General features: G+C 36.1%; 3 protein-coding genes and 1 non-coding gene across 5 annotated transcripts in view; 2 read left to right on the top strand and 2 right to left on the bottom strand.

The window, feature by feature from the left end:
* The first annotated feature begins 279 nt into the window (after positions 1-279).
* Positions 280-10,152, top strand: ECA3 (endoplasmic reticulum-type calcium-transporting ATPase 3). The gene is made up of 34 exons (XM_078315019.1): positions 280-477; positions 576-626; positions 741-774; positions 874-891; positions 1,086-1,222; positions 1,485-1,559; positions 1,670-1,715; positions 1,886-1,945; positions 2,096-2,176; positions 2,274-2,359; positions 2,443-2,544; positions 2,922-2,975; positions 3,099-3,200; positions 3,315-3,373; positions 3,455-3,599; positions 3,696-3,803; positions 3,907-4,059; positions 4,243-4,347; positions 4,501-4,697; positions 6,053-6,164; positions 6,248-6,346; positions 6,441-6,586; positions 6,680-6,737; positions 6,887-6,979; positions 7,092-7,142; positions 7,241-7,372; positions 7,469-7,570; positions 7,673-7,727; positions 7,963-8,048; positions 8,143-8,291; positions 8,401-8,506; positions 8,618-8,671; positions 9,540-9,588; positions 9,734-10,152. Exons 1-34 carry the CDS (start codon positions 445-447, stop codon positions 9,796-9,798), a joined length of 3,003 nt encoding a protein of 1,000 aa, XP_078171145.1. The 5' UTR covers positions 280-444; the 3' UTR covers positions 9,799-10,152.
* Positions 9,747-14,597, bottom strand: LOC144565306 (serine carboxypeptidase-like 12). Of its 2 annotated transcripts, XM_078315029.1 has the most exons (14): positions 14,443-14,597; positions 14,216-14,361; positions 14,053-14,102; positions 13,821-13,943; positions 13,633-13,735; positions 12,421-12,458; positions 12,170-12,271; positions 12,007-12,087; positions 11,758-11,913; positions 11,059-11,130; positions 10,831-10,949; positions 10,625-10,738; positions 10,468-10,513; positions 9,747-10,383 (listed from the first exon to the last, which is right to left on the bottom strand). In XM_078315029.1, exons 1-14 carry the CDS (start codon positions 14,580-14,582, stop codon positions 10,300-10,302), a joined length of 1,374 nt encoding a protein of 457 aa, XP_078171155.1. In that variant the 5' UTR covers positions 14,583-14,597; the 3' UTR covers positions 9,747-10,299. The 2 variants fall into 2 exon arrangements, with proteins under 2 accessions (XP_078171155.1, XP_078171156.1); XM_078315030.1 differs by lacking the exons at positions 9,747-10,383; positions 10,625-10,738 and having other exon boundaries at positions 10,784-10,949.
* Positions 14,598-14,717: 120 nt separating this feature from the next.
* The window catches only part of LOC144565304 (serine carboxypeptidase-like 11), a 93,492-nt gene continuing 80,893 nt past the window's right edge, over positions 14,718-27,316 (bottom strand). Inside the window, exon 15 of the mRNA XM_078315023.1 lies at positions 14,718-14,769. The gene's annotated coding sequence lies outside the window, so the exon portion shown is untranslated. The remainder of the gene's footprint in view (positions 14,770-27,316) is intronic.
* On the top strand, positions 18,755-18,860 carry LOC144565883 (small nucleolar RNA R71). Its single transcript, XR_013515059.1, has one exon. It is a non-coding gene; the product is annotated as a small nucleolar RNA R71 (small nucleolar RNA).

The following is a 27,316-nucleotide window of genomic DNA, read 5'->3' as shown; positions in this document are numbered from 1 at the left end:
CTATCTGTGGTCAAGGATTATCTTTCAAGATAGAAGTCATAAAGTGGGTCAAACATAATTTTACTTATCTCGAAACGCCTTACCCGATAATATACTAAACAGACCCGGCCTAGCTAGATTTATATGTACATACCCCACCTGTCAGTCGATGTTTCCCCACAGTCTAGAGTGATAAGTGGACAGCTCAGATGCACCAAGACCACACAATTACGGAGCTAGAGTGATAAGTGGGTCTCCGTTACCAGTGAAATGTGCTAATTTGTACGGAACGATCCAAATGCAAGGGTAACTTGATCCCAGACGCCATTTGCTCCGGCGCTCTTCCGCCCCGATCCGTGATCCCTTCCTTCTCTTCATTCTCTGATCAGTTAAAAGAAGAGAGCGTCTCCCTCCCTCCCTCCCTCCGCCCCTCCCCCCTCCCCCCGCACCCCCCTCTCTCCATCAATGGAGAACGCCTATGCAAAATCCGTCTCCGAGGTAAAATTGCTCCTCTCTCCTTCTGTCGCATTGCTTTACCAGTTGATTGACAAAATAGGATAAGCTGTTTTGTAATGGAATCTGGTGTGGTTGTGTAGGTACTAGCGGCATTCAGCGTTGATCCAACTAAAGGACTTTCAGATTCTCAGGTCACTAAGTTTACTTGCTCAGTTCGTCCTTTCAACTCATTACGTGGATAAATTAATGACTGTTTAAGCTGACGAAAGAGTTTTTCATGTCATATTTTTGTAATTGGATCTTAGGTCGCTGATCATGCTAGGATTTTCGGGAGAAACGGTACATTTTGATGCTGCTCAATTTATATAGCATTCAGCTATGTGCTCCTATACTGACTCTTGTTTTTTTTTTTTCTTTTCATGTACTTGAAATTCACAGTTCTACCTCAAGAACAAAGTAAGTCATGACAATGGTGACTGCAATATGGCCTGATCTTTCATTAACAATGCCTTATTAGCTATTTTACATTGCTAGCTTCTTGGAAAAGAGCAAAATAAAATGTGGCATCCCAATAATGAATTGTGAAGGTACTTAGTTTCTGACTTTGTAATTCTCAAACGTAATTATCTTTATGGAAATTGGTGGCGCAGGTACTCCATTTTGGAAATTAGTTTTGAAGCAGTTCGATGATTTGCTTGTCAAAATATTAATAGTGGCAGCTATTGTTTCATTTATTCTGGCTAAACTAAATGGAGAGACCGGTCTTAGTGCTATTATTGAACCATCTGTAAGTCTTTTCTTTGTTTTTTTTTTTATTAAAAATTGTGACATTTTTTGTTGTTGTGAAAATTGGCTTAAATTTATTGGTATGTTGGTGCTGGATCTTGCTGGGATTGACCATTAAACCAGGACCTTAATTAATTGAAATGTGATTCTTCGCACATATTCAGAACTGGAATCAGATATTTAGGTTAAATGAGGAAGTGTATTTAAAGATGGTGCCCCTTGTTTATTCATCTACAAGTATTTATGAATTTAACTATATATAGGTAATATTCATGATACTGGCAGCAAATGCAGCTGTAGGGGTAATAACCGAGACAAATGCGGAAAAGGCACTCGAGGTACTTTAGTTTACTGGGAAATCTCTTTCACATCGTGCTTCATGGTGACAAAACTTGTAAATGACTAGATATAATCTGCTTTTATATTTAAATAATTGCTAAATTTCTAGGAGTTGAAGGCATACCAAGCTGATGTTGCCACAGTTCTACGAAATGGTACGTTTGCTCTCTTCCAGACTTGGCATTTAGATATGTGTTGGTAACTTTAATAAACCTTGCTGAAGATAATACAAGTATTACATGTTGTCTGCTTGCTCTATATTATTAATAAGTTATATATTAGGCTATTGCTTTGATGTTTAATTATTAGATGTTTCAATTAATAGGTTGCTTTTCCATACTTCCGGCAACAGAGCTTGTTCCTGGAGATATTGTAGAAGTTGGAGGTATTTCTTTTGTTACTTTTATTTTTTATTGCAAACTGAACGAAGTACAGATTGAGCTGGTTTACATGGTTGTAAAATCATTTTTTCAGCTAGAAAATCAATTCGCAACGAGAAAGTCAAAGTTCTTTATGGTTTTGGTGTGTATTGTAGTTGGCTTCAAGGTCCCTGCCGACATGAGGATGGTTGAAATTTTAAGCAATCAACTGCGTGTTGACCAGGCCATCCTTACTGGTAATGCCCTTTCTCTCCATCGAGAGTTTATTATATTGTTGCATGCATAAGGCTTGAATTGACCAACGATCCTTGTTACTTGTGCCTCCATGTATAGGTGAGAGTTGCTCAGTGGCAAAAGAACTGGAATGCGCAGTAGCTACAAATGCCGTGTATCAAGATAAAACAAACATCCTCTTCTCTGTATGTTTATCTCAGCATCAGTTTCTTGAAAATTGTTTGGAGGTCTTGCAAATTAAATATAATAAATAGTTGATTTTGTATAGGGGACAGTGGTAGTCGCTGGAAGGGCAAGAGCTGTCGTGGTTGGTGTTGGTTCTAACACTGCTGTAGGTAGCATCCGTGATGCCATGATACACACTGAGGATGTATGTATTCTGTTACTTTGTTTTGTTCTCTTTTCTCTTTTTTGTTTGTGCTGTGTAATATTGCAATCTTATTCTTCGAATTTTACTATTTATTTAAAGGTACTTGAAGGACAACCACAATCTGTAAACTGTTAGCAAACATTTCCTCAACTAAGAACCATTGATATATTGCAATCTTATTCTTCGAATTTTACTATATATTTAAAAGGTACTTGAAGGACAACCACAATCTATAAACTGTTAGCAAAAATTTCCTCAACTAAGAACCATTGATATATTTTAGTTCACTACGTATTTATCTTCAAATGTATTTATCTTTAAAAAAATGCATTTCAACTTTTTATTCTTAAATAACATAGTAACTGTTATAATAACAGGAAATGACACCGCTGAAGAAGAAACTTGATGAATTTGGCACATTTCTGGCAAAGGTATTGACTTCCATGATACTGAATGATGCATTGGATGTGTAATATTATGTACTTGTGGAATTGAAAAATAAATTTAATCTCAATGTCTTTCCTGTACATTTTTCTCCCAAAAAAAATATCCAGGTCATAGCTGGGATATGTGTGCTTGTTTGGGTGGTAAATATTGGTCATTTTCATGATCCTCAACATGGTGGCATTTTACGTGGTGCTATTCATTATTTCAAGGTGATTTGATTTAACTTTTCCTCTTTTATTGATTTCATTCATGCATACCTACATTATTACATGTACACCATGGACCATTATCGTGTTGATGAAAGTGCTATTCTTTTGTTGCAGGTAGCTGTAGCTTTAGCTGTTGCTGCAATACCTGAAGGTCTACCTGCTGTTGTCACAACGTACTATTTTGTTAACCCTGTTCTTGTGCAAAAATTCTTTCAACAAAAGCTAGCTTATGCATAATCATACAAAAATGTTAGGTGCTTGGCTCTGGGAACAAAGAGGATGGCTCGGCTGAATGCAATAGTGCGTTCCCTCCCTTCTGTGGAGACTTTAGGCTGCACTACTGTCATTTGTACTGACAAGACTGGCACACTTACAACGAACATGATGTCTGTCTCCAAGGTCACTTCCTTTCTTTTCTGCTACTTGTGATTGATCACATTTCTTATGCAAGTGATGTCATGCTATCTGAGCAAAATACTTTTCAATTTTATGTAGGTTTGTTTCATGAAATCCCTATACCATCAACCCATGATGGATGAATACTCTGTTAGTGGAACAACATATGCCCCTGAGGGCCTTATTTATGATAATGAAGGAGCACAGGTATCCATCTTTTTTCTAATGTTTTAAAGGTTTTCCCAGGGATCAGATCTATAAGCTATAAAATTATTTACTCACTCCTATGTTACTAATTTTTTTTAATCAGCTTGAGTTTCCTGCAAAATTGCCATGCCTTCTTCACATAGCCTTGTGCTCGGCCCTCTGTAACGAGTCGATACTACAGTACAACCCAGACAAAAGAATGTATGAAAAAATAGGGGAGTCGACTGAGGTTGCTTTACGTACGTTTGTGGAAAAGGTTAGCTTCTTGCCTTAGAAATGTTGAAAACACTATACAGACTTTATCCCAGAAAATGATAGAATAAGCTTGTAAGAGTAAGATTAGATGTTGTGGTCTTTTGGTTGCATTTAATGTGTCTTTCTGAAATATCTATCATAGAAAATTACCTCTTAGACATAATTTTGAAACTCGATTGTTCAGGTTGGTCTTCCAGGTTTTGATTCAATGCTTACAGCACTAAATATGTTGACAAAGCTAGAGCGAGCATCATACTGTAATAAATACTGGGAGCACCAATTTAAAAAGGTAATCCCCTTCAAATGTTGCCCCTTTGTTATCTTCTTTCTTACAATCAATCAAGGTTTGTTTTGTCAATCATGTGTATCTTGAAAAGGTGGTCTATTTATTTTTATTTACTTGCTATTATTTGCTTCTGAATTGTTTTGTTTACTACAACAGATAAGCACACTAGATTTCTCACATGACCGGAAGATGATGAGCGTGCTCTGTGGCGGAAAGGATCAAGACATAATGTTCTCAAAGGGTGCACCAGAAAGCATTTTTGCTCGGTGCACCCACATATTGTGCAACAGTGATGGTTCTTCTATTCCCTTGACTCCCGATATTCGCAGTGAGCTTAACTCCAGATTCCACAGGTAGGAGCCCTCTTTATTTTTTCTATCCTTTTCTTTCTTTGTAGTGAGGTTTTGACAATGTAATTTGCCGATCTAGGTTATTTCCTATAGTTTTCAGTATTTTCAATCAGTGCACAGTGCCCAATTTTTACCGAATTTGTCTTATTTTGCAATTAACATTCAAAATTCTATGAGGATTTCAGCAGACTACGCTAATCATTAGTTTGGTGTGATGGGAACCAAAGATCCTATTAAAAATTCAGAACTTTGGTCCTAGGTCCAGTAACATTTTGATTTCTATAATTCAATTGAAGTTAACCAAGCCAGGCAGATCGCACAACAAACAACATTAACAACAACCAAGCCTTTAGTCCCAAACAAGTTGGGGTAGGCTAGAAATGAAACCCAATTTTAATCACAAAGTCAAGGTAGGTAGTAATAAAATAATAATAAATAATAATAATAATAATAGTAATAGTAATACTAATAATAATAATGGTATCAATATCAATAGTAATACTACTAATAATAATACTAACTATATTGTGCCTACACTATATATTGTAAGGGCCAAAGTCCTAAGCTTTACGTCCTTGACCCCAAATCACTAGCCCTATGATCTAAAGCCTATAATACTACCCCTAAACAACCCCTAAACAATATTCCTTAGGTCATGGTTGTGGTACGTGGATCGCTAACTTCCACGTGCTCCTATATGAAGCCAACTCTTTGGATACATTCCATTCCTTCAAGTCTCTTTTTACCGCTTCCTCCCACAATCTTGGTCAACCTCAGCCTCTTCTTGTGTTTCCGATATGGCTTATAATTCCAGTACACACCGGTGCCTCGGGAGGCCTTCGCTAGAGATGCCCAAACCATCTCAAGCGGTGTTGGACAATTCTCTTCAATCGGTACTACCCCATGTCTGTCACGTATATCATTGTTTCATATTTGGTCCCATCTCGTATGGCCACAGATCCACCGCAACATACACATCTCAGCTACACTTATCTTCTGGATGTGCTGTCTTTTAGTAGCCCAACATTCTGCACCATACAACATCGCAAGCCTGAACCCAGGAAGATAGCATAAATTTATACTTTTAGGCTCTGAGTTTATATGAGACAGTTATGAAGAGACACTTGGTTGTGTTAAGATAATAAAGTTTGGATTTAAGCCCTATATTGACTATGGGATGCCATTTGTAATAACCCCATGGTTGGCTGTTAAAAGGCAGTATAAAAAATTTGTATGTCCTTTACATCAAATGTAGTTTGCAAAAAGCAGTATTATTTATTTATTTTCCCTTTGTTTATTTATTTATGTACTTGTTATGTATTTATATATGTTGTACTAATATTGAATGTAACTGGCAGATTTGCAGGAATTGATGCTCTAAGGTGTTTAGCACTAGCAATGAAAAGAATGCCATCGGGCCTACAAGCTCTTTCCTATGATGATGAGACAGACCTCACTTTCATTGGCCTGGTATTAGTTTTTGTAATTGCCTTCCATTATTAATGAATGACATTATAAAATGCTAGTAAATTTTTGGGTTAACACGGTGTTAGGTTGGGATGCTGGACCCACCAAGGGAAGAAGTATCTGAGGCTATTCAGTCATGCATGAATGCCGGGATCCGTGTTATTGTTGTCACTGGAGATAACAAGGTTTTCTATTTCACATTCAAATAGCCAAATCTATCAGAAAAAATGGTGATTTAACTTACAACAGTTATTTATGCTTAAATTATGATTTATTTAGACCACGGCGGAATCCTTGTGCCGACAAATTGGGGCCTTTGATAATTTGGGTGATCTTAGCAGCCTTTCCTACACTGCTTCTGAGTTTGACAGTTTACCTTCTCTCCTTAGAATGGCTGCCTTACAAAGGATGGTGCTTTTCACTAGGTTACCTCAAGCTTCTCTTCTCTCACTCCTTTTCTACTCTGGTTTATTTTTCTTTGAGAAACTCATGTGGTATGTTTATCTGATACTTTGAAGGGTTGAGCCTTCACATAAGAAGATGCTCGTCGAAGCATTAAAAAATCAGAATGAAGTGGTAGGTTTTTTTTTCTTTCCCTGTCACATTATATATGGTCGAGTCTTTTTTGAATGTTGTGAAGAAGTTCTTTTCTGTCAAATAAGTTCACTAAATAGTTCACTTTTGTCTGACCTGTAATTTTACCATGTTATTGTGTAATGTACAAGGTGGCAATGACAGGCGATGGTGTAAATGATGCACCTGCCCTAAAGAAAGCTGATATAGGTATTGCTATGGGATCAGGCACTGCTGTTGCAAAGGTCTATTGTGTTCAACCTATAAATAACTGTGATATTTCATAAATGATAACTGAAAGAATTATTTTTGTCTTTACTTCAAGTAACATTTAGATTTTTGATAAAAAAATTTCAGAGTGCTTCCGATATGGTCTTGGCAGATGATAACTTCGCCTCCATTGTAGCTGTAAGTCACCTTCAATTTCCAGTATATGAAAAAGCCTTATTTATACATAGGCTTAATTTATCCTGCTAAACATGGTTTATCTAAATAATTTTGTATAGGCAGTAGCTGAAGGAAGAGCAATATACAATAACACAAAGCAGTTCATTCGATACATGATATCTTCTAATATTGGAGAAGTTGTCTGTATTTTCGTAGCTGCTGTGCTCGGCATGCCTGACACTCTGATCCCAGTAATTTCTTTTATCATTGTCTAACTTTTGGTTTTGAAATAAAAACCAAACTAGGACATTAATTTCTGTCTGGTGATGGTTATTTGATATATGCAGGTCCAGCTTCTGTGGGTAAATCTCGTGACAGATGGCTTGCCGGCTACTGCAATTGGTTTCAATAAACCTGACAGTGATGTCATGACTGCCCGGCCCCGCAAGGTACTATATATAACAAACTGTTATTTTCCCTTATGCTCCAGTGATTTTGAATTTTGCATATATGCCTTTACCAAAACATGCATACTCTGGCTTCTATTTCAGGTTAATGAAGCAGTAGTCAGTGGGTGGCTTTTCTTCCGTTATTTGGTTATTGGAGGTATATCTTATCACCGAAAATTCATTTAGCATGTAATTATCAAAATGTGGCATTAACATGAAACTGTAAAAGATGAAAGGGGCATACAGAACTTATATGCTTATATTTTTCACTATGTATACGCTAATATACTAAACTGTAAAAAACAAAGATAAAAAAGACGTATATAAGTTTCACTATGTGCAAAACTTGCATGCTTGTGATCCTAAGCAATAAATACTTTACTGATTTTCAGCTTATGTTGGACTTGCGACTGTTGCTGGATTTGTCTGGTGGTTTGTTTATTCTGACAATGGCCCCCATGTGCCATATTCTGAACTGGTATATATGATTCATTGACTGGTGCACTCACCTACTTATTGTGAATCATGAAAGAATAGTTAATTTTAACATGGTTTTATAATATTTGTTTCAGGTGAACTTTGATTCATGTGCCATGAGACAAACCTCATTCCCATGCAGTATATATGAAGACAAGCATCCTTCCACCGTCTCAATGACTGTGCTAGTTGTTGTTGAGATGTTCAATGCCTTGAATAACCTTAGTGAAAATCAGTCACTCTTGTAAGTATTCAATTCATATATAACCCTTGGAGGAAACCATTGTTTTACAAGTATATCATAATATCCAGTTTAAATTATTGATGGCACATCTGCTAATGTTATGGGACAGAAAAATTCCACCATGGAGTAACCCATGGCTTTTGGGGTCCATTGTTCTGACAATGCTCCTTCATATATCCATACTTTACATCGAGCCTCTTTCTGTGCTTTTCTCGGTGTGCATCCTTTTCTCTTTTACCCTCGGACATGTTTTCATTCATTTTTTTACACAATTTAAACCTTCAATTTAGAATATTCAAATCAATGCTGTGGCCATAATTTTTTAGGTGACTCCATTGTCATGGTCTGACTGGAAGACTGTGATCTACCTCTCATTTCCTGTAAGTATTTTACCTACTGTTCTTATTTGTGCCCTTCGTTAATGCTTATATAAGCCACTGTTTTCTTTGATACTAGATTTGGCAAAATTTGACCCAAGCTGAACGACCTAATTGAATCCTGACCTGACAAGACCAGAATGCAATCAATCTGCACCTTGAACCCCACTAGACCTGAACCTGAATTTACCAGGATTGAGCTGACCCCTTTCTGAACCCTAATCTGACCTACCAGAGAAAACTCTGAACTGCTCAACCCAACTTTTGACCTGGTTTAACCTGAAAAATATTCAACCGGAACCTCCAGATTAATTTTTATTTTCCAAATTGAAATAACTGGAGTCTTAAACCCGGTTGACTTGATACCCAAACCTGTCCGACTTGAAACCTGAGTGTTGATGACCCAAAACAGCTTGCACCTGAAGTAGCTTGAGATCCAAGACTTTTGAAGGACCTGTGACCCAGAACGACTCAAACCTGGGACAATATGAACCCATACTTGAGTGATCCCAGACCGGAAAGAACAAAACCAAATTGACTGAACAGGCTGAACCTAGCACCTTTAATTCAGACAAAGGTGACCGAACGGACCTAGAATGACTCAAACCTGGGACAATCTGAACCCATACTCAATCCGAGACCGGGAAGAACAAAACTGAACTGACCTGATCCTGATCCACCCTATCCAACAAGCACCCCTATAGATATGACCTAGGTTGTTAGTGGGTCGGGTCCGGAACCTCTTAGTAATAAAATATAATCTGGGTTGATTACCTCTACCTGGAGCTAGCACAGTAACACATGAATCAGGTTTTACAGTTTGGCATTAATTTGAGCAATTGTTTGATTTTTTTGTTTCTTTATCCTGCAGGTGGTGATTATTGATGAAGTACTGAAGTTCTTCTCAAGAAAACCTCGAGGTACAACATTTTCTTCGAGACCTTTTTTTTTTTTGGGGGTGTTGTCAATTGTCATGCCTGTGATTCTAAACGAGATTACATAAATGAAGTACACCTGTTGCTAAGTTACCTAAATTTTTAAATTCTTATTTTTTATTTGTTGCAGGAATGAGATTTCGGTTGCGATTCTGGAGGCGTGATCTGCTTCCCAAAGGAGCACATGACAAGTAAATGTGAAGATTCATGATTTTGAAATGAATGCTAGTGCACATTATGACATGATATGTCTAGATGAGTGGGCACAATTTTGACTTCAATGCTTCTACTAATTAAGTTCTTGCCTCGACAACAACTGATGTGTTCAAAACAAAGAAATCCAGGCAGTTTTGTTTACAACAATCTGATGTATCTTTGAGTTTTACCCTTATTTAATTTCTTTCTTTTTTCCCTTTTTGGCTAGGAGAACCAGTGAGTACAGAAAAAATCAGACATTCTTTGTTACATTCACATCTTAGGCTGTTAAGCATGTGTATAACAATAACTTATCATAATTTGACTAGAAATAATAGAAACTTTGAGCTTCCATTTATATGCCTTCCTTTGAGTTTGTTTGCATGAAGGGAATATATTCTTAAAATCTCATAAAGATCAGTGATGTACACTCTTATTACAGGGGAAACATTTTTCAAGCACATATATTTTAAGTTCATGCAGATCAGATTTGTACACTTATTATAAAGGTTTATGAGAGAACCACCGGCCAAGCATGGCCAAGCATTCCTTTGGTTTGTACTCTGGAGCTGCATGCCCGGCACCCTGCTCAATATGTACATCTTCATTATTTTATTTTATTTTATTTCTTTTGTATGGAACATTTGAAAATGTTGTTGTAAATATTACCTTTACTGTTGCAAAGGTCATGTTGTTGGAATATGTTATTGTAAATCTGCAAAACCCCCAGAGCAAGAAATTCATATCCGAATTAATGATTTGTAGACTGACACAGGGAAAATAAATAAATTGTTCTGTTCAAAACTATTTTACATATCCGAATTACCCTGCAGTTTGGCCTCCAACATACCAAGCTCTCCAATCTTCTGCAATAGAGAAATTGAGAGATCGTACCCATGCTTGTGTGCTCAGAAAGGGTATAATTCTGTCATGGTCTCCACTACAAATTGGCATAAAAACTATTATAATTAAAATTGTTATTTACCTCGCAATGCAAGAATGATGACCATTTGATCTTCTTTTATGGTTTACCTATATACAAAGGCTCGGTAACCTTTTTTGGTTAAATTATTGTGAAATTGAATAGTGCCTGGGAGATCATGTGTATAAGGAAGATCTGCATTGCATCGTTCCCATTCTTCTACTGTTCCCTGTTCATGATCTGATTTAGTTAGAGTTTGTTTTTGTTATTGTTTTATCCCTTATTATTATTGTTTCCCATTCTCTTCTCGCCCCCTGTTTTTTTTTGTTTTGTTTCACCTTTTTGATATGAAGAGCATCTCTGGTTAGATTCTCATTTGCCCAGTAATATTGTAGTGTATAAGCCGCCTCCTGCATTTTCAAAACCAACTAATTAGGATGCAAATCAGTGTGTTCTTTATATTGACATCGCATTCAAGTATATTGTAGTAGGAAGTATCTTTAAATGCATAGTCAAGGTGCACTTTTGTACATTTTGAGCTGAAATTACTATAATATAGGAGTTAACGATGTAATAAGTGAATATAATTTTTTTGTCCATGTAATTTCCTTCTTTTGTCTTATAAAAACATAGTATTGCATCCAAGTTTTTTTTTTTTTTTTTTCTAATATCAGACGAGGAAAAGAAATTGATGTCTGATATATGTAGGACCAGTTCACTTTGGCGCAAAATTTATAATTTTTAAATTTACTCTAAGCATAATAAATTACGAGCAGTTGAGCACGCCTTGTTAGACAGAAAAAAAGGAAATAAATCAAGATTCTAATGATGTCTATGCAACTAGATTAGATTACACTCTGAGATTAGTGATATCCTGATTAGCTAATTTAGTTAATCATATAAGCCTAATATTGGAAGGCCTGTTTTCAAAAGTAAAAATGTATCTCCCAATTAAAAAAAATGCAAAATATTGGATAAACAAGTTTCTACCCACATGATATTTTAGTTAATAACTATTGACCAAGAAGTGGACTAACCCTGCATTGAAAAGAATTAACCTCTGATGGTTGAAGCAAACCTATTTTATCTTCTTCACTAAGATATCTTTTACTTCCATCTACAAATCTAGAACTCTTTGCTCCATTATCACATTTCGGCTCTAGTACATGAAATTCATTTGTTTCCAGGAGTGACTGCATGCAAGAAAGTGAACCTGAATTTAATTTAAAGCAGAAGCTAGAACAGAAATGAAGCTTGTAGAGATATTGTTAGACTCTCTTTGTTACATTGTTAACGGCAGCTAGCATTTCTGCACAAATCTTATTGGGACTTCTGTTGTATTCTCTCTTGCAGTTCTGTTGAGCCAACTGAACAGTAAGAAATTATTTGTTACCAATAATTACTAGACATACATCCAAATTTTAAATTAATTTGCATAAAATAGAATACCTGATACAATTGATCAGATATAATACCCATGCCGTGAGCAAACTTAACAAAGAAACCTGAATCATACCATTCCCCTGTGCCGGGGTTGCCAATCACATAACCCTGGAAAGACGAAACCATAAGCATATATAATCCAACATAAAATATAAAAGAAACAAAATTTATGGGAAAAAAAAGTTTTTTAGTATCTCAGGATCTGAAGCTATCTTGATGTTAAGCGGAAAAAAAAAAAATCATTCCAGAGAATATACCTTGAAATTAAGAAGCGGCTTCTGACCAGCTTCAACTCCTAGAAACAACCCAAAAATAAAGGACAAAAGAAATAGGAAACTTATATGAGTACCCACGCTACAGTATCCGCATCTAAATTATCATAACTGTTTGTGGGGACCAAACTGTCATAAGTGCACTTCAGATCTGTAACTTTTTTTTTAAAATATTAATAGTCAAATCTTGAAGTATGTAGTACAAAGAACACAAGTATTTATATCTATATAGTAAACAATGTAAATGATAAATTAATTATTTTTAAGTAATCGTATCTGTACTTTTTTTTGAAATTTCTGATGTCGTACTAGCACCTAAACTGCCATAATTGCTTGTGAGGACCGCAATTGTTCCAGATCTGTAACTTTATTTTAAAATATTAATAGGCAAATCTTGAAGTATATAGTTCAAAGAACACAAATATTTATATCTATATAGTAAACAATGTAAATGATAAATTAATTATTTTTAAATAATCGTACCCGCATCTTTTTTTGAAATTTTTGACGTCGTACCCGCACCTAAACTGCCATAATTGCTTGTGGGGATTGCAATCGTTCCAGATCTATAACTTTTTTTTTAATATTAATAGTCAAATCTTGAAGTATATAGTTCAAAGAACACAAGTATTTATATTTATATAGTAACAATGTTGTAATTTTTACATAACTGCTTGTGGAGACCTAAACTGCCATAATGTTGTAATTGGATCCCTCCACTTTTTACATATGACACTGAAAGTATTAATATCTAAGTATTGAAAGTATTTATATCTATGCACTGAAGTATTTATTTTTATGAGGTCAACTATTTTTGTTAGAGAAATGTTGACGCGGAATTAGTGCCGAGGCTTTGAAAGAGTGCTGCCGAGATTTTAGAATAATAATTAGTTGAGACTATATAATATCTTTTTAGAATAATAATTAGTAGACACAATATAATTAGTGAGGACCATAATACATTATTTATCTAAATACAGTTACTATAGCACGGGTACTGTGCGGACATTGTAGCGCGAGTACTGATTATTCAAAGAAACAAGGAAGCAGATGAAAAAGAAAGATTCAACAGATATGCCAGAATTGTTTCCTGACAAGTACCGTGCACTAAATTGTGATGGGCAATAATTTTTTTCTTTCAAAGTAAAAGTTGCTTGTATAAAATTGATTGTGTAATAAAATAATAGAAGTACCTACCCTCTGAAATTAATTCTGCAATGTATGGAGTCATTTTACCAGCATATGAATGCCCGCCAACATATAGAGGATTTGAGAGGTACTGGGGGTGGTCCATGAGCCACTGAGTCAAGGTTTTGAAAAACATTCAAATTTTATAACCTGAGTTGATTGGTTATACAAGGAACAAAGAGTGCTACATATTTCACCTTTCTGATAAATTTTACAACTTGTATACCAGCAGTGATGTCATCGATGTCGTACCCTTTGGGGTTTGACGAATATGAGAAGCCAGTGCCAATAGGAGAATCGAGAAATATTACATTTGCCACCTAGTCAGAAATTGACAGTTTATGCAAGGAGCCAAATGATAATCATTATTCAAATTGGGCTAGAAAAATAATAAATAATTGCCTTTGTATAAGAATATTGATGATATACCAGTTGTGGTAAGCTACCATTATAAGGCTTTTTTATAAATTGTAGCGGACCTGTACTGCAAGTATTGTCATTGTAATCTAAAATCTGATAGAACACTGGTAAATTTTTGTTGCATTTCCAATTAACAAAATTTTAAAATAAAGGGAGAAAAAAAAAACTTTACCTGTTTGAAAGGAAAGAGAATGCAAACCAGAGCATCTTGTCCCACCAGCAAACCAAACAAGAACAGGGTCTTCACTTGGATTCCCTTCTGACTCTATAAAGTAGTAGAACATGTTTGCACCATTCTCTTCATCTACTGTCACATACCTACATTTAGTTTTCAGCATTATATCTACACAGTCATATCAATGAAAGACTTCCCTTCATATTTTAATGATATGAAAATACCCCGTCTCCAAAGAGAAAGGAAGAGGACCATGGAAACCAGGAAGATGAGTGACAATAGAGCCTGTAGTAGCATGAGGAAAACAGTGGAATATGCAAAAGAGAATCACTACTACACAACTTGGTAGGCGTGAAATGTCCATTGATAAATTTATGTTAATTTGATATCTATTAATTACCTGCCAGCTTGTATACATATATAAAGAGATACAAAAAGAGATCAATAAAAGAACACTCTGTTAAGGAAAGTGAATGGAATATATTATGCCACGTAACAGGTTTGATACTTTTTGTGGTTAAACTCATATGAACTCCTTTGGTGATCTCAAGCTTATTTGTTTGCAAAAAAAAAAAAAAAAAAAAAAACTCAAGCTTATACTGTAGCTTTAATGACTCTTAAAGAGGTTGATTTGCAATCCACCGTCCAATTAAACATGGCCATGCATTCTTTCGGTTGGTATTCAGGAGCAGTGTGTCCACCTCCCTATTTAAAGCAAACATTATAAATTATATAATTAATACTACCTTAGTTTCAGAAGCTTATCTTTTAGATAAAATAAATTTGGAAAACAATTAATACCTTTATAGTTGCAAAGTTCAAGTTGTTAGAATAAGTTTCTGTAATCAGCATTACCAAATAAAAATAAAATAAAATAGAAATTAATATACAAATAAATATTTTATAAATGGAAAGTAACTACATTTATAAAAATAAAATTACATTAAATAGTGACTACAGACTTTTGAGTTTTGAGTAGTTTAACCTTCATTTATATTAAAAATATATTTAATTAAGATGTGTTCAAGCACTTGTTAATTATAAAATTTGATTCAACAGCCTACATTATGAACTAGCTACTTTTGGAAACAACTGAAAACCAACATCAAACCAAAATAAGAATAAAAGTGGATTGAAGTAACAATCCCTAGGAATTATCATCTCCTTTTGACTACTCTATTTATCTTTTGATTTGAAAATACAAAGTTGCATCTTTGATCACCAACAACTCTCAAGATTTAATTTTGTCTAGCCCTTCAATGGGTTGCGATTTGATTGTTCAAGACCGATAACCTTATTCCCGTGGATCGACACTCGATTATACTACTCGATAGGATCATACACTTGTGATTTGATCAGAAGTACAAACATGTTTATAAATTTAAAAGCGTGACCAATTCGTCCATCAGGAGACACTAATAGAGTGCCGCAAAAACCTTCAATCAGAGTGTTGTATTTGGGTTACAAATACCCCCTTTTGTTGCCATCTAGAGACACTACTAGAGTGCTACAAAGACCATCAATTGGAGTGTTGTATTAGAATTGCAACCACCCTTTTCTCTTGCTATCTGAGAACTACTAGTGTTATGTAAAGACCTTCAATTGGGGTGTTTGTATTGGGATTGCAACCACCATTTTCTCTTGCTATCTGAGAACTACTAGTATTATGTAAAGACCTTCAATTGGAGTGTTATATTAGGTTTACAATCCACGGGGATTAGTAGACCTCCGACTCGGATAAGGACGTCAGTTAATATTTCTTCAGGGTACCAGATAGAGCGGTCTGCTAGTTGTAAGGTCATCCTTGTTGGTGATAGCTCTCCCATGCTGAGCCTTAGGAAGACTGATTTGGGCATGAGACTAACGCGTGCACCTAGATCACAAAGTGCTCGTTTGATCATGGTTGTTCCGATTACACAAGGTATCGCGAAACTCCCCAGATCTTTAACTTTTGGTGGTAATTGACTTTGGACCATGGCATTGCACTCCACATTCAGTGACACTGTTGCGCATTCCTGAAGCTTCTGTTTATTAGAGAGTAGTTCCTTCAAGAACTTATGATATGAAGGGATATTTGTGATAGCTTCTATAAAAGGAATGATAATGTTTAGATCTCCAACCCTCTCAATAAATTTTGCGAATTACTTCTCGAGTTTGGCTTTGATAACCTTCTGCGGAAAGAGCAGAGGTGATTGATAAGGAGGAGGTCCTTGGTTAGGTTTATCGTGTCTATTAGAGTTGTTATGCGTAGGTTTTGGCTGAACAGGAGGTGCGTACGGTTCTTCATGTTATTCAGACTAAACCGTGTGCTTGCTGTAATTACCTTCTTCAGAGCTAGTGTGCGGTTGAGCTTCGTTCGTGTGCGACTGAGTGTGTGGTTTGTTTTCATCGTGAGCGATTGAGTTGGGCCATCTGCGATTTAGGTTATCTCCGAGGCTGGGGGTTATCTCCTTGCGGGTTAGACATCCAACTGGGCATATGAGGGTCTTGATAGGTTGATTCACTTCTAAGTCAATGAGCAACAGTTACACAAGCCTTTCTAGAATAATTTAAAAAATCGTTCGATAGTCGCCTAACTTGATTTTCTAGATTCGTAGTTGTATTATCTATTAACTCAACAGAAGAGGCTATCTTCCTATTAGTTCCTTCTTGCATTGAAATAAATTAATCTAACTTTTCACGGAGATAAGACTTACCTGAAAGAGGTCGAGGATGATACTCTTATTGATAGTATTGCGGTGCTTGCATCGCCTCGTCATTGCGCCTATACGAGAAGTTTGGATGATTCCTTAAACCTGGATGATAAGTGTTAGTAGGCAGATCATTAGGTTTAAAAGAACAATCTATCATATTAACATATTCCGTGTTGGTTCCAGTGAGGAAAGGACATGGCAAGCTAGGATGATGGATTTCTTCACAGTTTTCGCATAATATATGTGCTACTACATTGACTCTTGGTGAATGTGGGGTAATGAGCTTGGTGACCATATCACATAAGGCATCGACCTTCGATGAGATAAGGGCAAGTTGGGTCGCTTCCGACTCCTTCACCTTTTTAGTATCATAAGTATAGGAATAATCTAAGCTTAGGCACAAGCTATCGATTTTCCTTGTCACTCTGATGTCACATTATTAGACCTATTATATTGACTTGTTTCCATACAGAAAATGATATTTTGAACCAACAAATAGCACCTTTTACATTGAATATCCCTAGAATGTGGTACTGCTATGTTTTGGTTCCCACTTTGCAGGAATCAGGTGAAATCAGGCAAAAGGCAGACTTCAGGAAGCTCTGATGCGAGTCGCATTCACCTGGTGCGAGTCGCATCCAGTTGATGCGAGTCGCATCAACTGTTGCCGCCCAATTCAAATTCGACCTGATAAGCTCCAAGTCAGATCTAATGCCTATATAAAGAGGTCCTAAGCCAGAAATTGGAGAGCTTTTTCCCCCTTTACATTCCAGAACACTTAGAGAGCAGAGATCAAGAGAGAAGAAGGAGATTAGAGCTTGCTTGAAGAAGAGGAGAAGAAGAGAAGATTGCAAGATCATCTCCAATCCACCTTGGATCTTCGAGCTTCATCATGATCTGCTTATTCTATCTCTCTTTTATGCTTTGTTTCATCATGACTGAGTAGATCTTTAGTTCCTAGGGTTAGGATGTAGTCTCATAACTTTGTCTTTGAGTTGCATGTTGATTCCATCTAAGTTTGAACTTGTGTGATTCTTTGTTTGAGTATTCATTGATTGCTTGATTTTGATTGCTTGATTGATTCTTGTTTGTCTACTGTTAGATGTCTATAGCATCTCTTCTAGTAATTTGACCTTGATGTTTCTTGCAATTGTGATTGAGTATTTGAAGTAGATTTATGATCAATAGTAGCCGAGAGGTGAACTTTCCATTATCGAAAGATTGTGGATACTTCTAGCAAACCAGACAATCAATTTAGGTTAGATACCAGTAGGTGAGAGCTACAGGTTGAAGCCTCGCACAAGAAATCGACTTAGATACGAACACATGTCAGCTCTGCTCGAGGGCCATGCGACCCGCATCAGAGATGATGCGAGTCGCATGATAGGTCCAGAGAAGGCAAAGTTTGGGATGAAACCTGAAACCCTGGGAGCGCCTTTTATCATTGTTCAAAACCAAAACTTTTAATTGCTTTCATTTACTGTTAATTGAATTGACACCCGAAATTAGGAAATTGAAACGAATTCAAACCAAACCCTTCACACTTCTAGTACCTAACTCGGATTTGTAGAAATTTAGAATCGAATTAAACCGTCCCTGAGGATCGATACCTTAATATACTACACGGATAGGGTTGTGCACTTGCAACCTTAGACGAGAGTAAATTCAAGGTTTAAACTGGTACAACTTGTTGTACCTGAAACTTTGTAAGCACACTCTGAGAAGCGAACACACTCCCTTGACACTTTGGTTGTTGAATGCTCCGCATGCGGATGTGTCCAGTAACTGCTTCAGATGAGAGAAGAGACCATCATAGAAGGATAATAGAACTAGCCATTTGCCAAGTCCATGGTGGGGACACTCTCGTAAGAGGTCCTTGTGGCGCTCCCATGCATCATTCAAAGATTCTCCATCTTGTTGTTGAAAACTGGTGATTCTCAATCGATAGTCAGCAGTCATCTTAGGTGGAAAGTACTTGGTAAGGAAGGCAGTGGCGAGCTCGTCCCAAGTTGTGATTGAATTGGGACTTAGAGAGTCAAACTAATGCTTTTGGCCTTGGTCCAAGTGAGAAAGGGAATAGGCGGAGACGCATGTGGTCTTGCTCTACTCCTTCTTGTCGAATGGAAACACTGATGGTGAGGAAGTCACTGATGTAGTCTCTTCTTCATTAGCCTCTACTCGGTTGGGTGGAGCTTGTTGGTTGTGTTGTAGTCGCGGGTCCGGTAGAACTTCATCATTGGAAGACATCTCAGAAGGTTTGGGCAGAATTCCCTTGGAGGGGTCTTGCTTCCTTACACACTTCCTTTTGACTGAAGTTGAGAGAGGAGGGGTTAACTTCTTGTTTGAGTTGAGAGCTAGACTGGATCTCGTGTATCCAGTCAGTGTATGCACCTACACGAAAAAAACAAGAGATTAAGATAAATTAAGAAAATAGATTAAGAAAGAAGAACTAAAAGACCTAGATTCAGTTTGGTAACTTAGACACCTTAATGACAATGTAAAAATTCGTGAGAATTTTTACACCATCCCCGGTAATAGCGCCAAAAAGCTTGATAGGGTGGAAATCAATGCTAATAATATTTATAACCCTAATTTTTACTTCCTGTCGATTCACAAGCGCATGAATCTACCGTGTAGTATAGATTGGGGTGTCGATTCGCAGGGATGGTGTATTAAGAGATCTAAGATGCAAAACTAAGGTCTAGGTTATCGGTTCCTTTAGGTTAGTTGATTGTGTTTGGTTGGTTGATTGTTGGTTTCTCGGTTGTAATATTGGAATACAACAAAGAAGTGGTAGTAATTTAAGTGTTTAGAAGATGGACTTTTAGGGAATCAGACATTCTGTCATTCAAACTTGTTTAATCTAGGTTCTGATTATCATAACAATAGCTCACGGTTAGAGGTGCTACTTTTACCCGATTACCCGGATCCGATTAATTTGGATAGGGTATGGTTTAAAAAATATAATCGGTTAAATTATGGATATGGTTACAAAGTTAATAATTTAATATCTGACTCGGATCCGAATCGGAACTGATACTGTAATGGGTAGGATATGAGTTTCATTTAATTATCCAATCCATAACTGAACCGACCCGATACCCGTATAAATACTCGATAAAACATATATTAATAACCATATAAAAATACAACTCTGCATATTAATTTTTGCACAAGTTGTGGTGAATCCAGTACTTTTTTGAATGTGAGAAAATAGAATGCAGTGACATATTCGCTATGTTTATACACATAGATGGATGCCAAATTTATTCCTTCCATAACAGCCGCGTTAATTTTTTAAATATAATTTATTACTATGGATACATCCTTCAATATTTGCCTTGATATCCTCTGCATAATAATGGAAATTTATTGCTCTCATTGATATGTCATTTCTACAAATTATTAGTATTTCATTAATAGATTTTTTGAACCATAGAAAAAGAAATCGTCATCTTTAATATTTTACTTTTAAAAATTATATCTCTCCTTCAATATTTTTTTTTCAAAAGTTATTTTCTCTCCATCCTCCTGATTTTTTTGTGACATATACCCGCTTCGGATCCGGAATCGCTCCGTATTCGAATCGAACCCGATAATCTACAAACAAGTTATGGGTACCCAGAACTGAAATATTGGATTCGAAATATCTATGGGTAGATAGGTATCTGGATTCAGACCCGACCCGAATTGAAACAGATAAGTGTATGGATTGAAATTTGGACCCGAACACTTTTGGGTACGAGTCCAAATATAATAGTATCCGGACTCGACCTGATAGCACCTCTACTCACGGTTCTGTCACAATCTACATGCTATTGCTAATACACGTCAGTTGCAAAGTTACTCAATAGCATGTGACTCTGTCACCATCTGCACATGTTTGGGTAAACCGTACAAGGTCTGGTTTCAACTCTAGTCGGAATCGCACACGGTCTGGCCAAAACCGTACATGCCTGATATTGGTATCTATGCGATCTGAGAGTTGCTAATCCTATTCTAGTGCTGATCTCTGGGCCGGACTCACAGTGAGTAAGTACCCATCCAGTACTTTGTAAGGCCTGAGCATAAAGATCAATGATAAGTCCTTATTACTAATATTACAAAAGGGTCAAGTTCACTTGGTCGGTCCTTCCTCTAACCTTTGGTATAACAATAATCAAGATTACACCACTATCAGTGATGGAATGCGACATTTGTTTGCTAAACCACTTCCGAATAGGTTCCTTGACTGTGGTTTGGATACAAGCGGTCAACGAGTCAGTCTATTCTACTTGTACCTAGGATAACTTATATTCTTCGGATATTGGTTAACCCCAATTAGGTATGAGTGGATTGCGCACTCCACACATACGAGGTCACTTTAAACACACAATAAACAAGATCATAAGGCATAAAGTCTCAGTAAGAATTCAGATCATAGTGCAAAGATAATATAAGTGAACAACTAGATTAAACTCATAAGAATTCAAGATTACATGTCTTCACCCTAGAATAAGGTTGCTTAGCCGCTCATGGCGGGTTCAACAACAAAAGAAACAAAGTACATAAAGAGGGAGAGCAATAGAGAGAGATGGAAGGAGAACACCTATGCTGTTCCTTATCTCATACACGCCGTCTTCACGCCTTGTTCCTTCCTTCTCTTCTAGTTGAGACTTTGCTATTCCTTAGTGATTTTCATTTTGCATAGCCTCCACTAGAGTGAAACCCTAGTTCTAAGTGCTCTCCGATGTGTATTGTCTTCTGTGATATGTCAGGAGTGAGAGAGAGATCTTTCCCAGGCGTTCATTTGTTTAAATAGGCCTTGATTGGGAAGTTAGATCTGTAACTGCTGTTATGGCAGTTTCTATGTGCGGATGCCGGAATAGCATGCAGTTTGGCTGAGATCCATACAAGTGGTATAACCGTCTACAATAGTATTTCTGGAATATCATGCGGTTTGGCCGAGATCTGTGCGGTAGCACTTCTAGATAGCATGCAGATGACGGCATCCGTGCGCTTGAGGCTGAGGTGTCAGAATTGCGTGTTTTAAGCCTGTTTTTGTTCCAAAATCATTGAAAATCTAAAATTCTCTAAAATCAAGTGAAATAACAAAAATAAATCTGATTCTCTAAAAAATAAGCAATTGTAACTCGATAAATGACAATAATATAGGCTAAGTGATAGGGAAAATCATGACAAATTTGACCTTTATTAACTACTCTCTTCTCTTGTCATATGGAGACACTACTAGTGTGATGCAAAGACCTTTAATTGGAGTGTTGTATTGAGGTTGCAACCACCATCTTCTCTTACCAACTGGAGAGACTATTAGTGTGTTGGAAAGACCATCAATTTGAGTATTGTATTTAAGTTACAACTACCGTCTTCTCTTGCCATATGGAGACACTACTAGATTGCTACAAAGTCTTTCAATTGGAGTTTTGTATATGGGTTGCAACTAACCTCTTCTCTTGAAATATGAAGACACTACTTGAGTGCTGCATAGAGCTTCAATTGGAGTGTTGTAATAGGGTTGCAACTACACTCTTCTTTTGCCATATGGAGACACTATTAGAGTGCTGCAAAATTTTTTTTGGAGTGTTGTACTAGGGTTGCAACTACTCTTTTCTCTTGCCATAGTGAGATGCTACTAGAGTGATGGAAAAACCTTCAATTGGTGTGTTGTATTAAAGTTGAAACTACACTCTTCTCTAGCCATACGGAGACACTACTTGAGTGATGCAAAAACCTTCAATTGGAGTGTTGTATTAGAATTGCAACTATACTTTTCTCTAGCCATATAGAGACACTACTTGAGTGATGCAAATACATTCAATTGAAGTGTTGGTTTGGGGTTCCAAGCGACCTCTTCTCTTACCATCTGGAGGCTCTACTAGTGTGTTTCGAAGATATTCAATTGGAGTGTTGTATTTGGGTCGCAACAACTCTCTTCTCTTGCTATAATGAGACGCTATTAGAGTGATGCAAAAATCTTCAATTGGTGTGTTGTATTAAGGTTACAACTACACTTCTCTAGCCATACGAAGACACTACTTGAGTGCTGCAAATATATTCAATTGAAGTGCTGGTTTGGGGGTTTCAAGCAGTCTCTTCTCTTACCATCTGGAGGCTCTACTAGTGTGTTTCGAAGATATTCAATTGAAGTGTTGTATTAGTGTTGCAACTACCCTCTTCTCATGGATCATGAAGATATTACAAGAGTGCTGCAAAGACATTCAATTAGAGTGTTGTATTAGGGTTGCAACTACCCTCTTCTCTTATCATATGGAGACACTACTAGTGTGCTGCAAATACTTTTAATTGGAGTGTTGTATTGAGGTTGCAACCACCATCTTCTCTTGCCAACTGGAGAGACTACTAGTGTGTTGGAAAGACCATCAATTTGAGTATTGTATTTGGGTTACAACTACCGTCTTCTCTTACCATATGAAGACACTACTAAATTGCTACAAAGTCTTTTAATTGGGGTGTTGTATGTGGGTTGCAACTACTCTCTTCTCTAGAAATATGGAGACACTACTTGAGTGTTGCATAGAGCTTTAATTGGAGTGTTGTAATAAGGTTGCAACTACACTCTTCTCTTGCCATATGGAGACACTACTAGAGTGCTGCAAAAATCTTTAATTGGAGTGTTGTACTAGGGTTGCAATTACCCGCTTCTCTTGCTATTGGGAGACACTACTACAGTGCTGCAAAATTCTTCAATTGGAGTGTTGTATTAGGGTTGCAACTACACTCTTCTCTTGCCATAGTGAGACGCTACTATAGTGATGCAAAAACTTTCAATTGGAGTGTTGTATTAGAATTGCAACTACACTCTTCTCTAGCCATACAGAGACCCTACTTGAGTGCTGCAAATACATTCAATTGAAGTGTTGGTTTGGGGTTCCAAGTAACCTCTTCTCTTACCATCTGGAGGCTCTACTAGCGTGTTTTGAAGATATTCAATTAAAGTGTTGTATTAGTGTCGCAACTGCCCTCTTCCCATGCATCATGAAGACATTACAAGAGTGCTGCAAAGATATTCAATTAGAGTGTTGTAGTAGGGTTGCAACTACCATCTTTTCTTGCCATATGGAGACACTATTAGTGTACTGCAAATACCTTTAATTGGAGTGTTGTATTGAGGTTGTAACCACCATCTTCTCTTGCCAACTGGAGAGACTACTAGTGTGTTGGAAAGATGTTGTGTATTTTAGGTATAGATTTTTTTGGGTCTAATTCTTACACTTTGCTTTAAATTTATAAACCTAAATACGCAAAGAAGATTGAATTACAAGCTCACAATCTATCTTTGTAGTAAGAAGGTATCGATCCAAAGACTAAGGCAATTGTAATTTCTACTTAAACTAAATTAAAACTAAATAAATTGCAAGTAAAGGGGGAGGGGGTTGTTGCAAATTAACTAAATTTGGGTTCAATACCCGAAGCAGTTGGTTTGTAACAAGAAACTAAATTGAATTCAAATAAAAATGATTTTGTAAATCAAGATAACGAGATCTAAGGGTTTTTGGTCAACAATCACTTGGTCATTCTATTTACTTTTGAAGTTCTCTAAATTCATATTATTCTCTTGATGAGGATTATATCTACCTCCTAACATCTACCTTTTGTAATTTCATGTCTTCACATTAATATACATCCAGCTTAGGTCTGTCACTACCTATTTGGGTTCTTTAATTGAAGTCATCTACTACTACTTGGTACTGAATTTGGTAGATTCCTGATTAACCTATGTAATCAAACATTTGGTTTCCCAAAGCTTTCCATATCGAACCTTTGGTTCTATGAATCTGGGGTAGACTAGACTTGGTCTATCTAACCTATTATCCCTAAGGTGATTTGTGTACAATGAAAGATGTTTCTTCTAACACTTTCATAGAGACAAGAGGTACTGTCACTACCTCCGCAAGGTCTGGTTATCAAAACACAATCATGCATGACTCACAAATATAAAATAAAATCAAACATCAAGCCAAAACAATTATAATAAAGAGAACATCCAAGTAAATAAACTAAACATAAGTTCATGATACAACCTAAGCCCTTAGAGATGAAATTAGCCTCTCATGGGTCCAATCACAAAAATAATAACATCCATGATAGAAAACAAGTAAACTAATACAAGAAAAATAAGATAATAACAAGAGAAATAAGGTACACCAATTTCCAAGTTATGCCCCAGTTCTTCCTTGCAAGCTCCTCGAGATCTAAAAAGTTCTTCAATCCTTCACGCCTTTAATTCACTTCATAAATGAGATGGATGGAGAAGGTGATTAGGATTTGATGGAAGAGAAATGTGTTATCCAAGGAAGGCTTCCCCAAAGGGGAGATGATCTTTCTCTTGCTGCTTCCACCTCATTTATAGCTATTTTGTGACTTGGGGAGTAAGCAACTGTAACACTTCATCTATTACTTATATTTTTTAGTAAAAATAATTACAATCCAATGTTTAAATTTTGAGGACAAAATTTTTTTAAAGGGGGGAAGAATGTAACATCCTAAAAAAAAGAGTCATTATTATTATTTTTATGTGACACCTTTAATAAAATATATACACACACATTTATTAATAATTTCTTAGGTTTATAGTATAATTTAAAATTATATATTTTATGTATAAGATTTGTTATGTTTGAATTTTGGGGGATAAAATTCATTTTAAAGAAGGAAAGAATGTAGCGTCCCAAAAATTTGAGTCGTTATTATTTATGTTTAAAAAAAATCACAATAAAATATAATAAAGATGATATTTTTTTTGGACAGTGATAATTAACCCCGCAAAACCAACCCCGCAATTAACCCCGCACAAAATGCCAAAAAACTCCAGCTGTCATTTTTTTTCATAAGGTATTAATATTTACGTACATAAGTATTTATCTCGAAGAACAAAAGTATTTATCCCTAAGCACGAAAGTATTTAGGGGACCATGCACATTTTTTTCATGGAGGGTGGGGGGAATCTCAAATCACATGGGGGACCATGCATATTTTTAGAGGTGGGTTTTTTTTATCTCATTTCAATCTCGTCCATATTTCTCACGATCTATAAAAAATTTTGCGAATCTAAAACCACGAACGTTTTTTACGTAATTTTCTCTTTCAAATGAGATCCATGATGATATACTTTCGGGCAAGTCGTTACAGAAGTATTTATCCCTCATCGTGCAAGTATTTATACCTATACTTGAAAATATTTTTTTTGCATATAATACTTATAATACTTGATATTAATACTTTCATATGTCAATATAAATACTTATAATACATGATATTAATACTTTCATATATCAGAATAAATACTTATAATACATGATATTAATGCTTTCATATATCAGTATAAATACTTATAATAATTGATAGTAATACTTTCATATGTCTGTGTAGGTATAAATACTTCCACGATGAGAGATAAATACTTCTGTAATAACTTGTCCGAAAGTATGTCATCATGGATCTCATTTGAAAGAGAAAATTACGTAGAAAATGTTCGTGATTTTAGATTCGCAAAATTTCTCATATATCGTGAAATATGTGAACGAGATTAAAATAAGATAAAAATAATTTGGAATGGGGGGATGGTGGGGGGATGGAATGGGGGGGATTAATATAATTGTTCATTTTTTTTAGTAGCATATTTAAAGTCTATGTTTGTAATATTCCATAAAGTTGAGAAGTTTTATGAAAATTCTATATCTAATTCAATTATTTAAATAAGTTTCTTTCATATAACTGCTCGGTATAATTGAGGCGCTAGAAATTAACCTCCGTTTCATTCGCCATATTAACCTGATACTAATGTTTATTTTAATAACTATTTTAGAAACAGTTTCGAAGCATTGCTGTTTAAATTTTAAACTCTTGATAAACGCACCTCTTCTATTAATGCACCGTTTCGATTTACACTTTAACTATATATACATAATAAAATATCAAAATTAATAGACTCGATTCCCTTCTCTCTGTTTTATATTCGACACAATTCGTTCTTAGATTGTTATCCGAGTACAAACAGAAATGAAAAAGAAAGAAAGAGAATATAAGAAATATTTTGTGAAAGTTTTGGATATTAATTATCAATTTTCGATTCGTATTCTGACTACGTCGCAGTGATTCAGGTAACTGAACTTCTCTATAATCTGTGTTTTCGGTTTGTATGGTTGATTTGAATATTGATATTGCATATTGAATTATGATGACATATTTAACGGGATAGCAGGTCTGAGATTGGAATTTGATATGTGATTGTAGCCTCTTTCACTATTGGTTGGACTTCTCAGTGGGTTGGCGGCCTTCCAATGTTGGATGGATTTTCCATTGGATTGGCGGTTTAAGGAATTGTGTGTTATGAGAGTTGGGAATCGCCTGAATGATGGGATTCCAACTATGTGAATATGATATG

This window comes from Carex rostrata, chromosome 14 (genome assembly GCF_964058835.1).
Source record: "Carex rostrata chromosome 14, lpCarRost1.2, whole genome shotgun sequence".
Classification (NCBI taxonomy): Eukaryota; Viridiplantae; Streptophyta; class Magnoliopsida; order Poales; family Cyperaceae; genus Carex; species Carex rostrata.
Note: the sequence above shows the minus strand (reverse complement) of the source record. Positions and strands in the feature narration are given on the sequence as shown.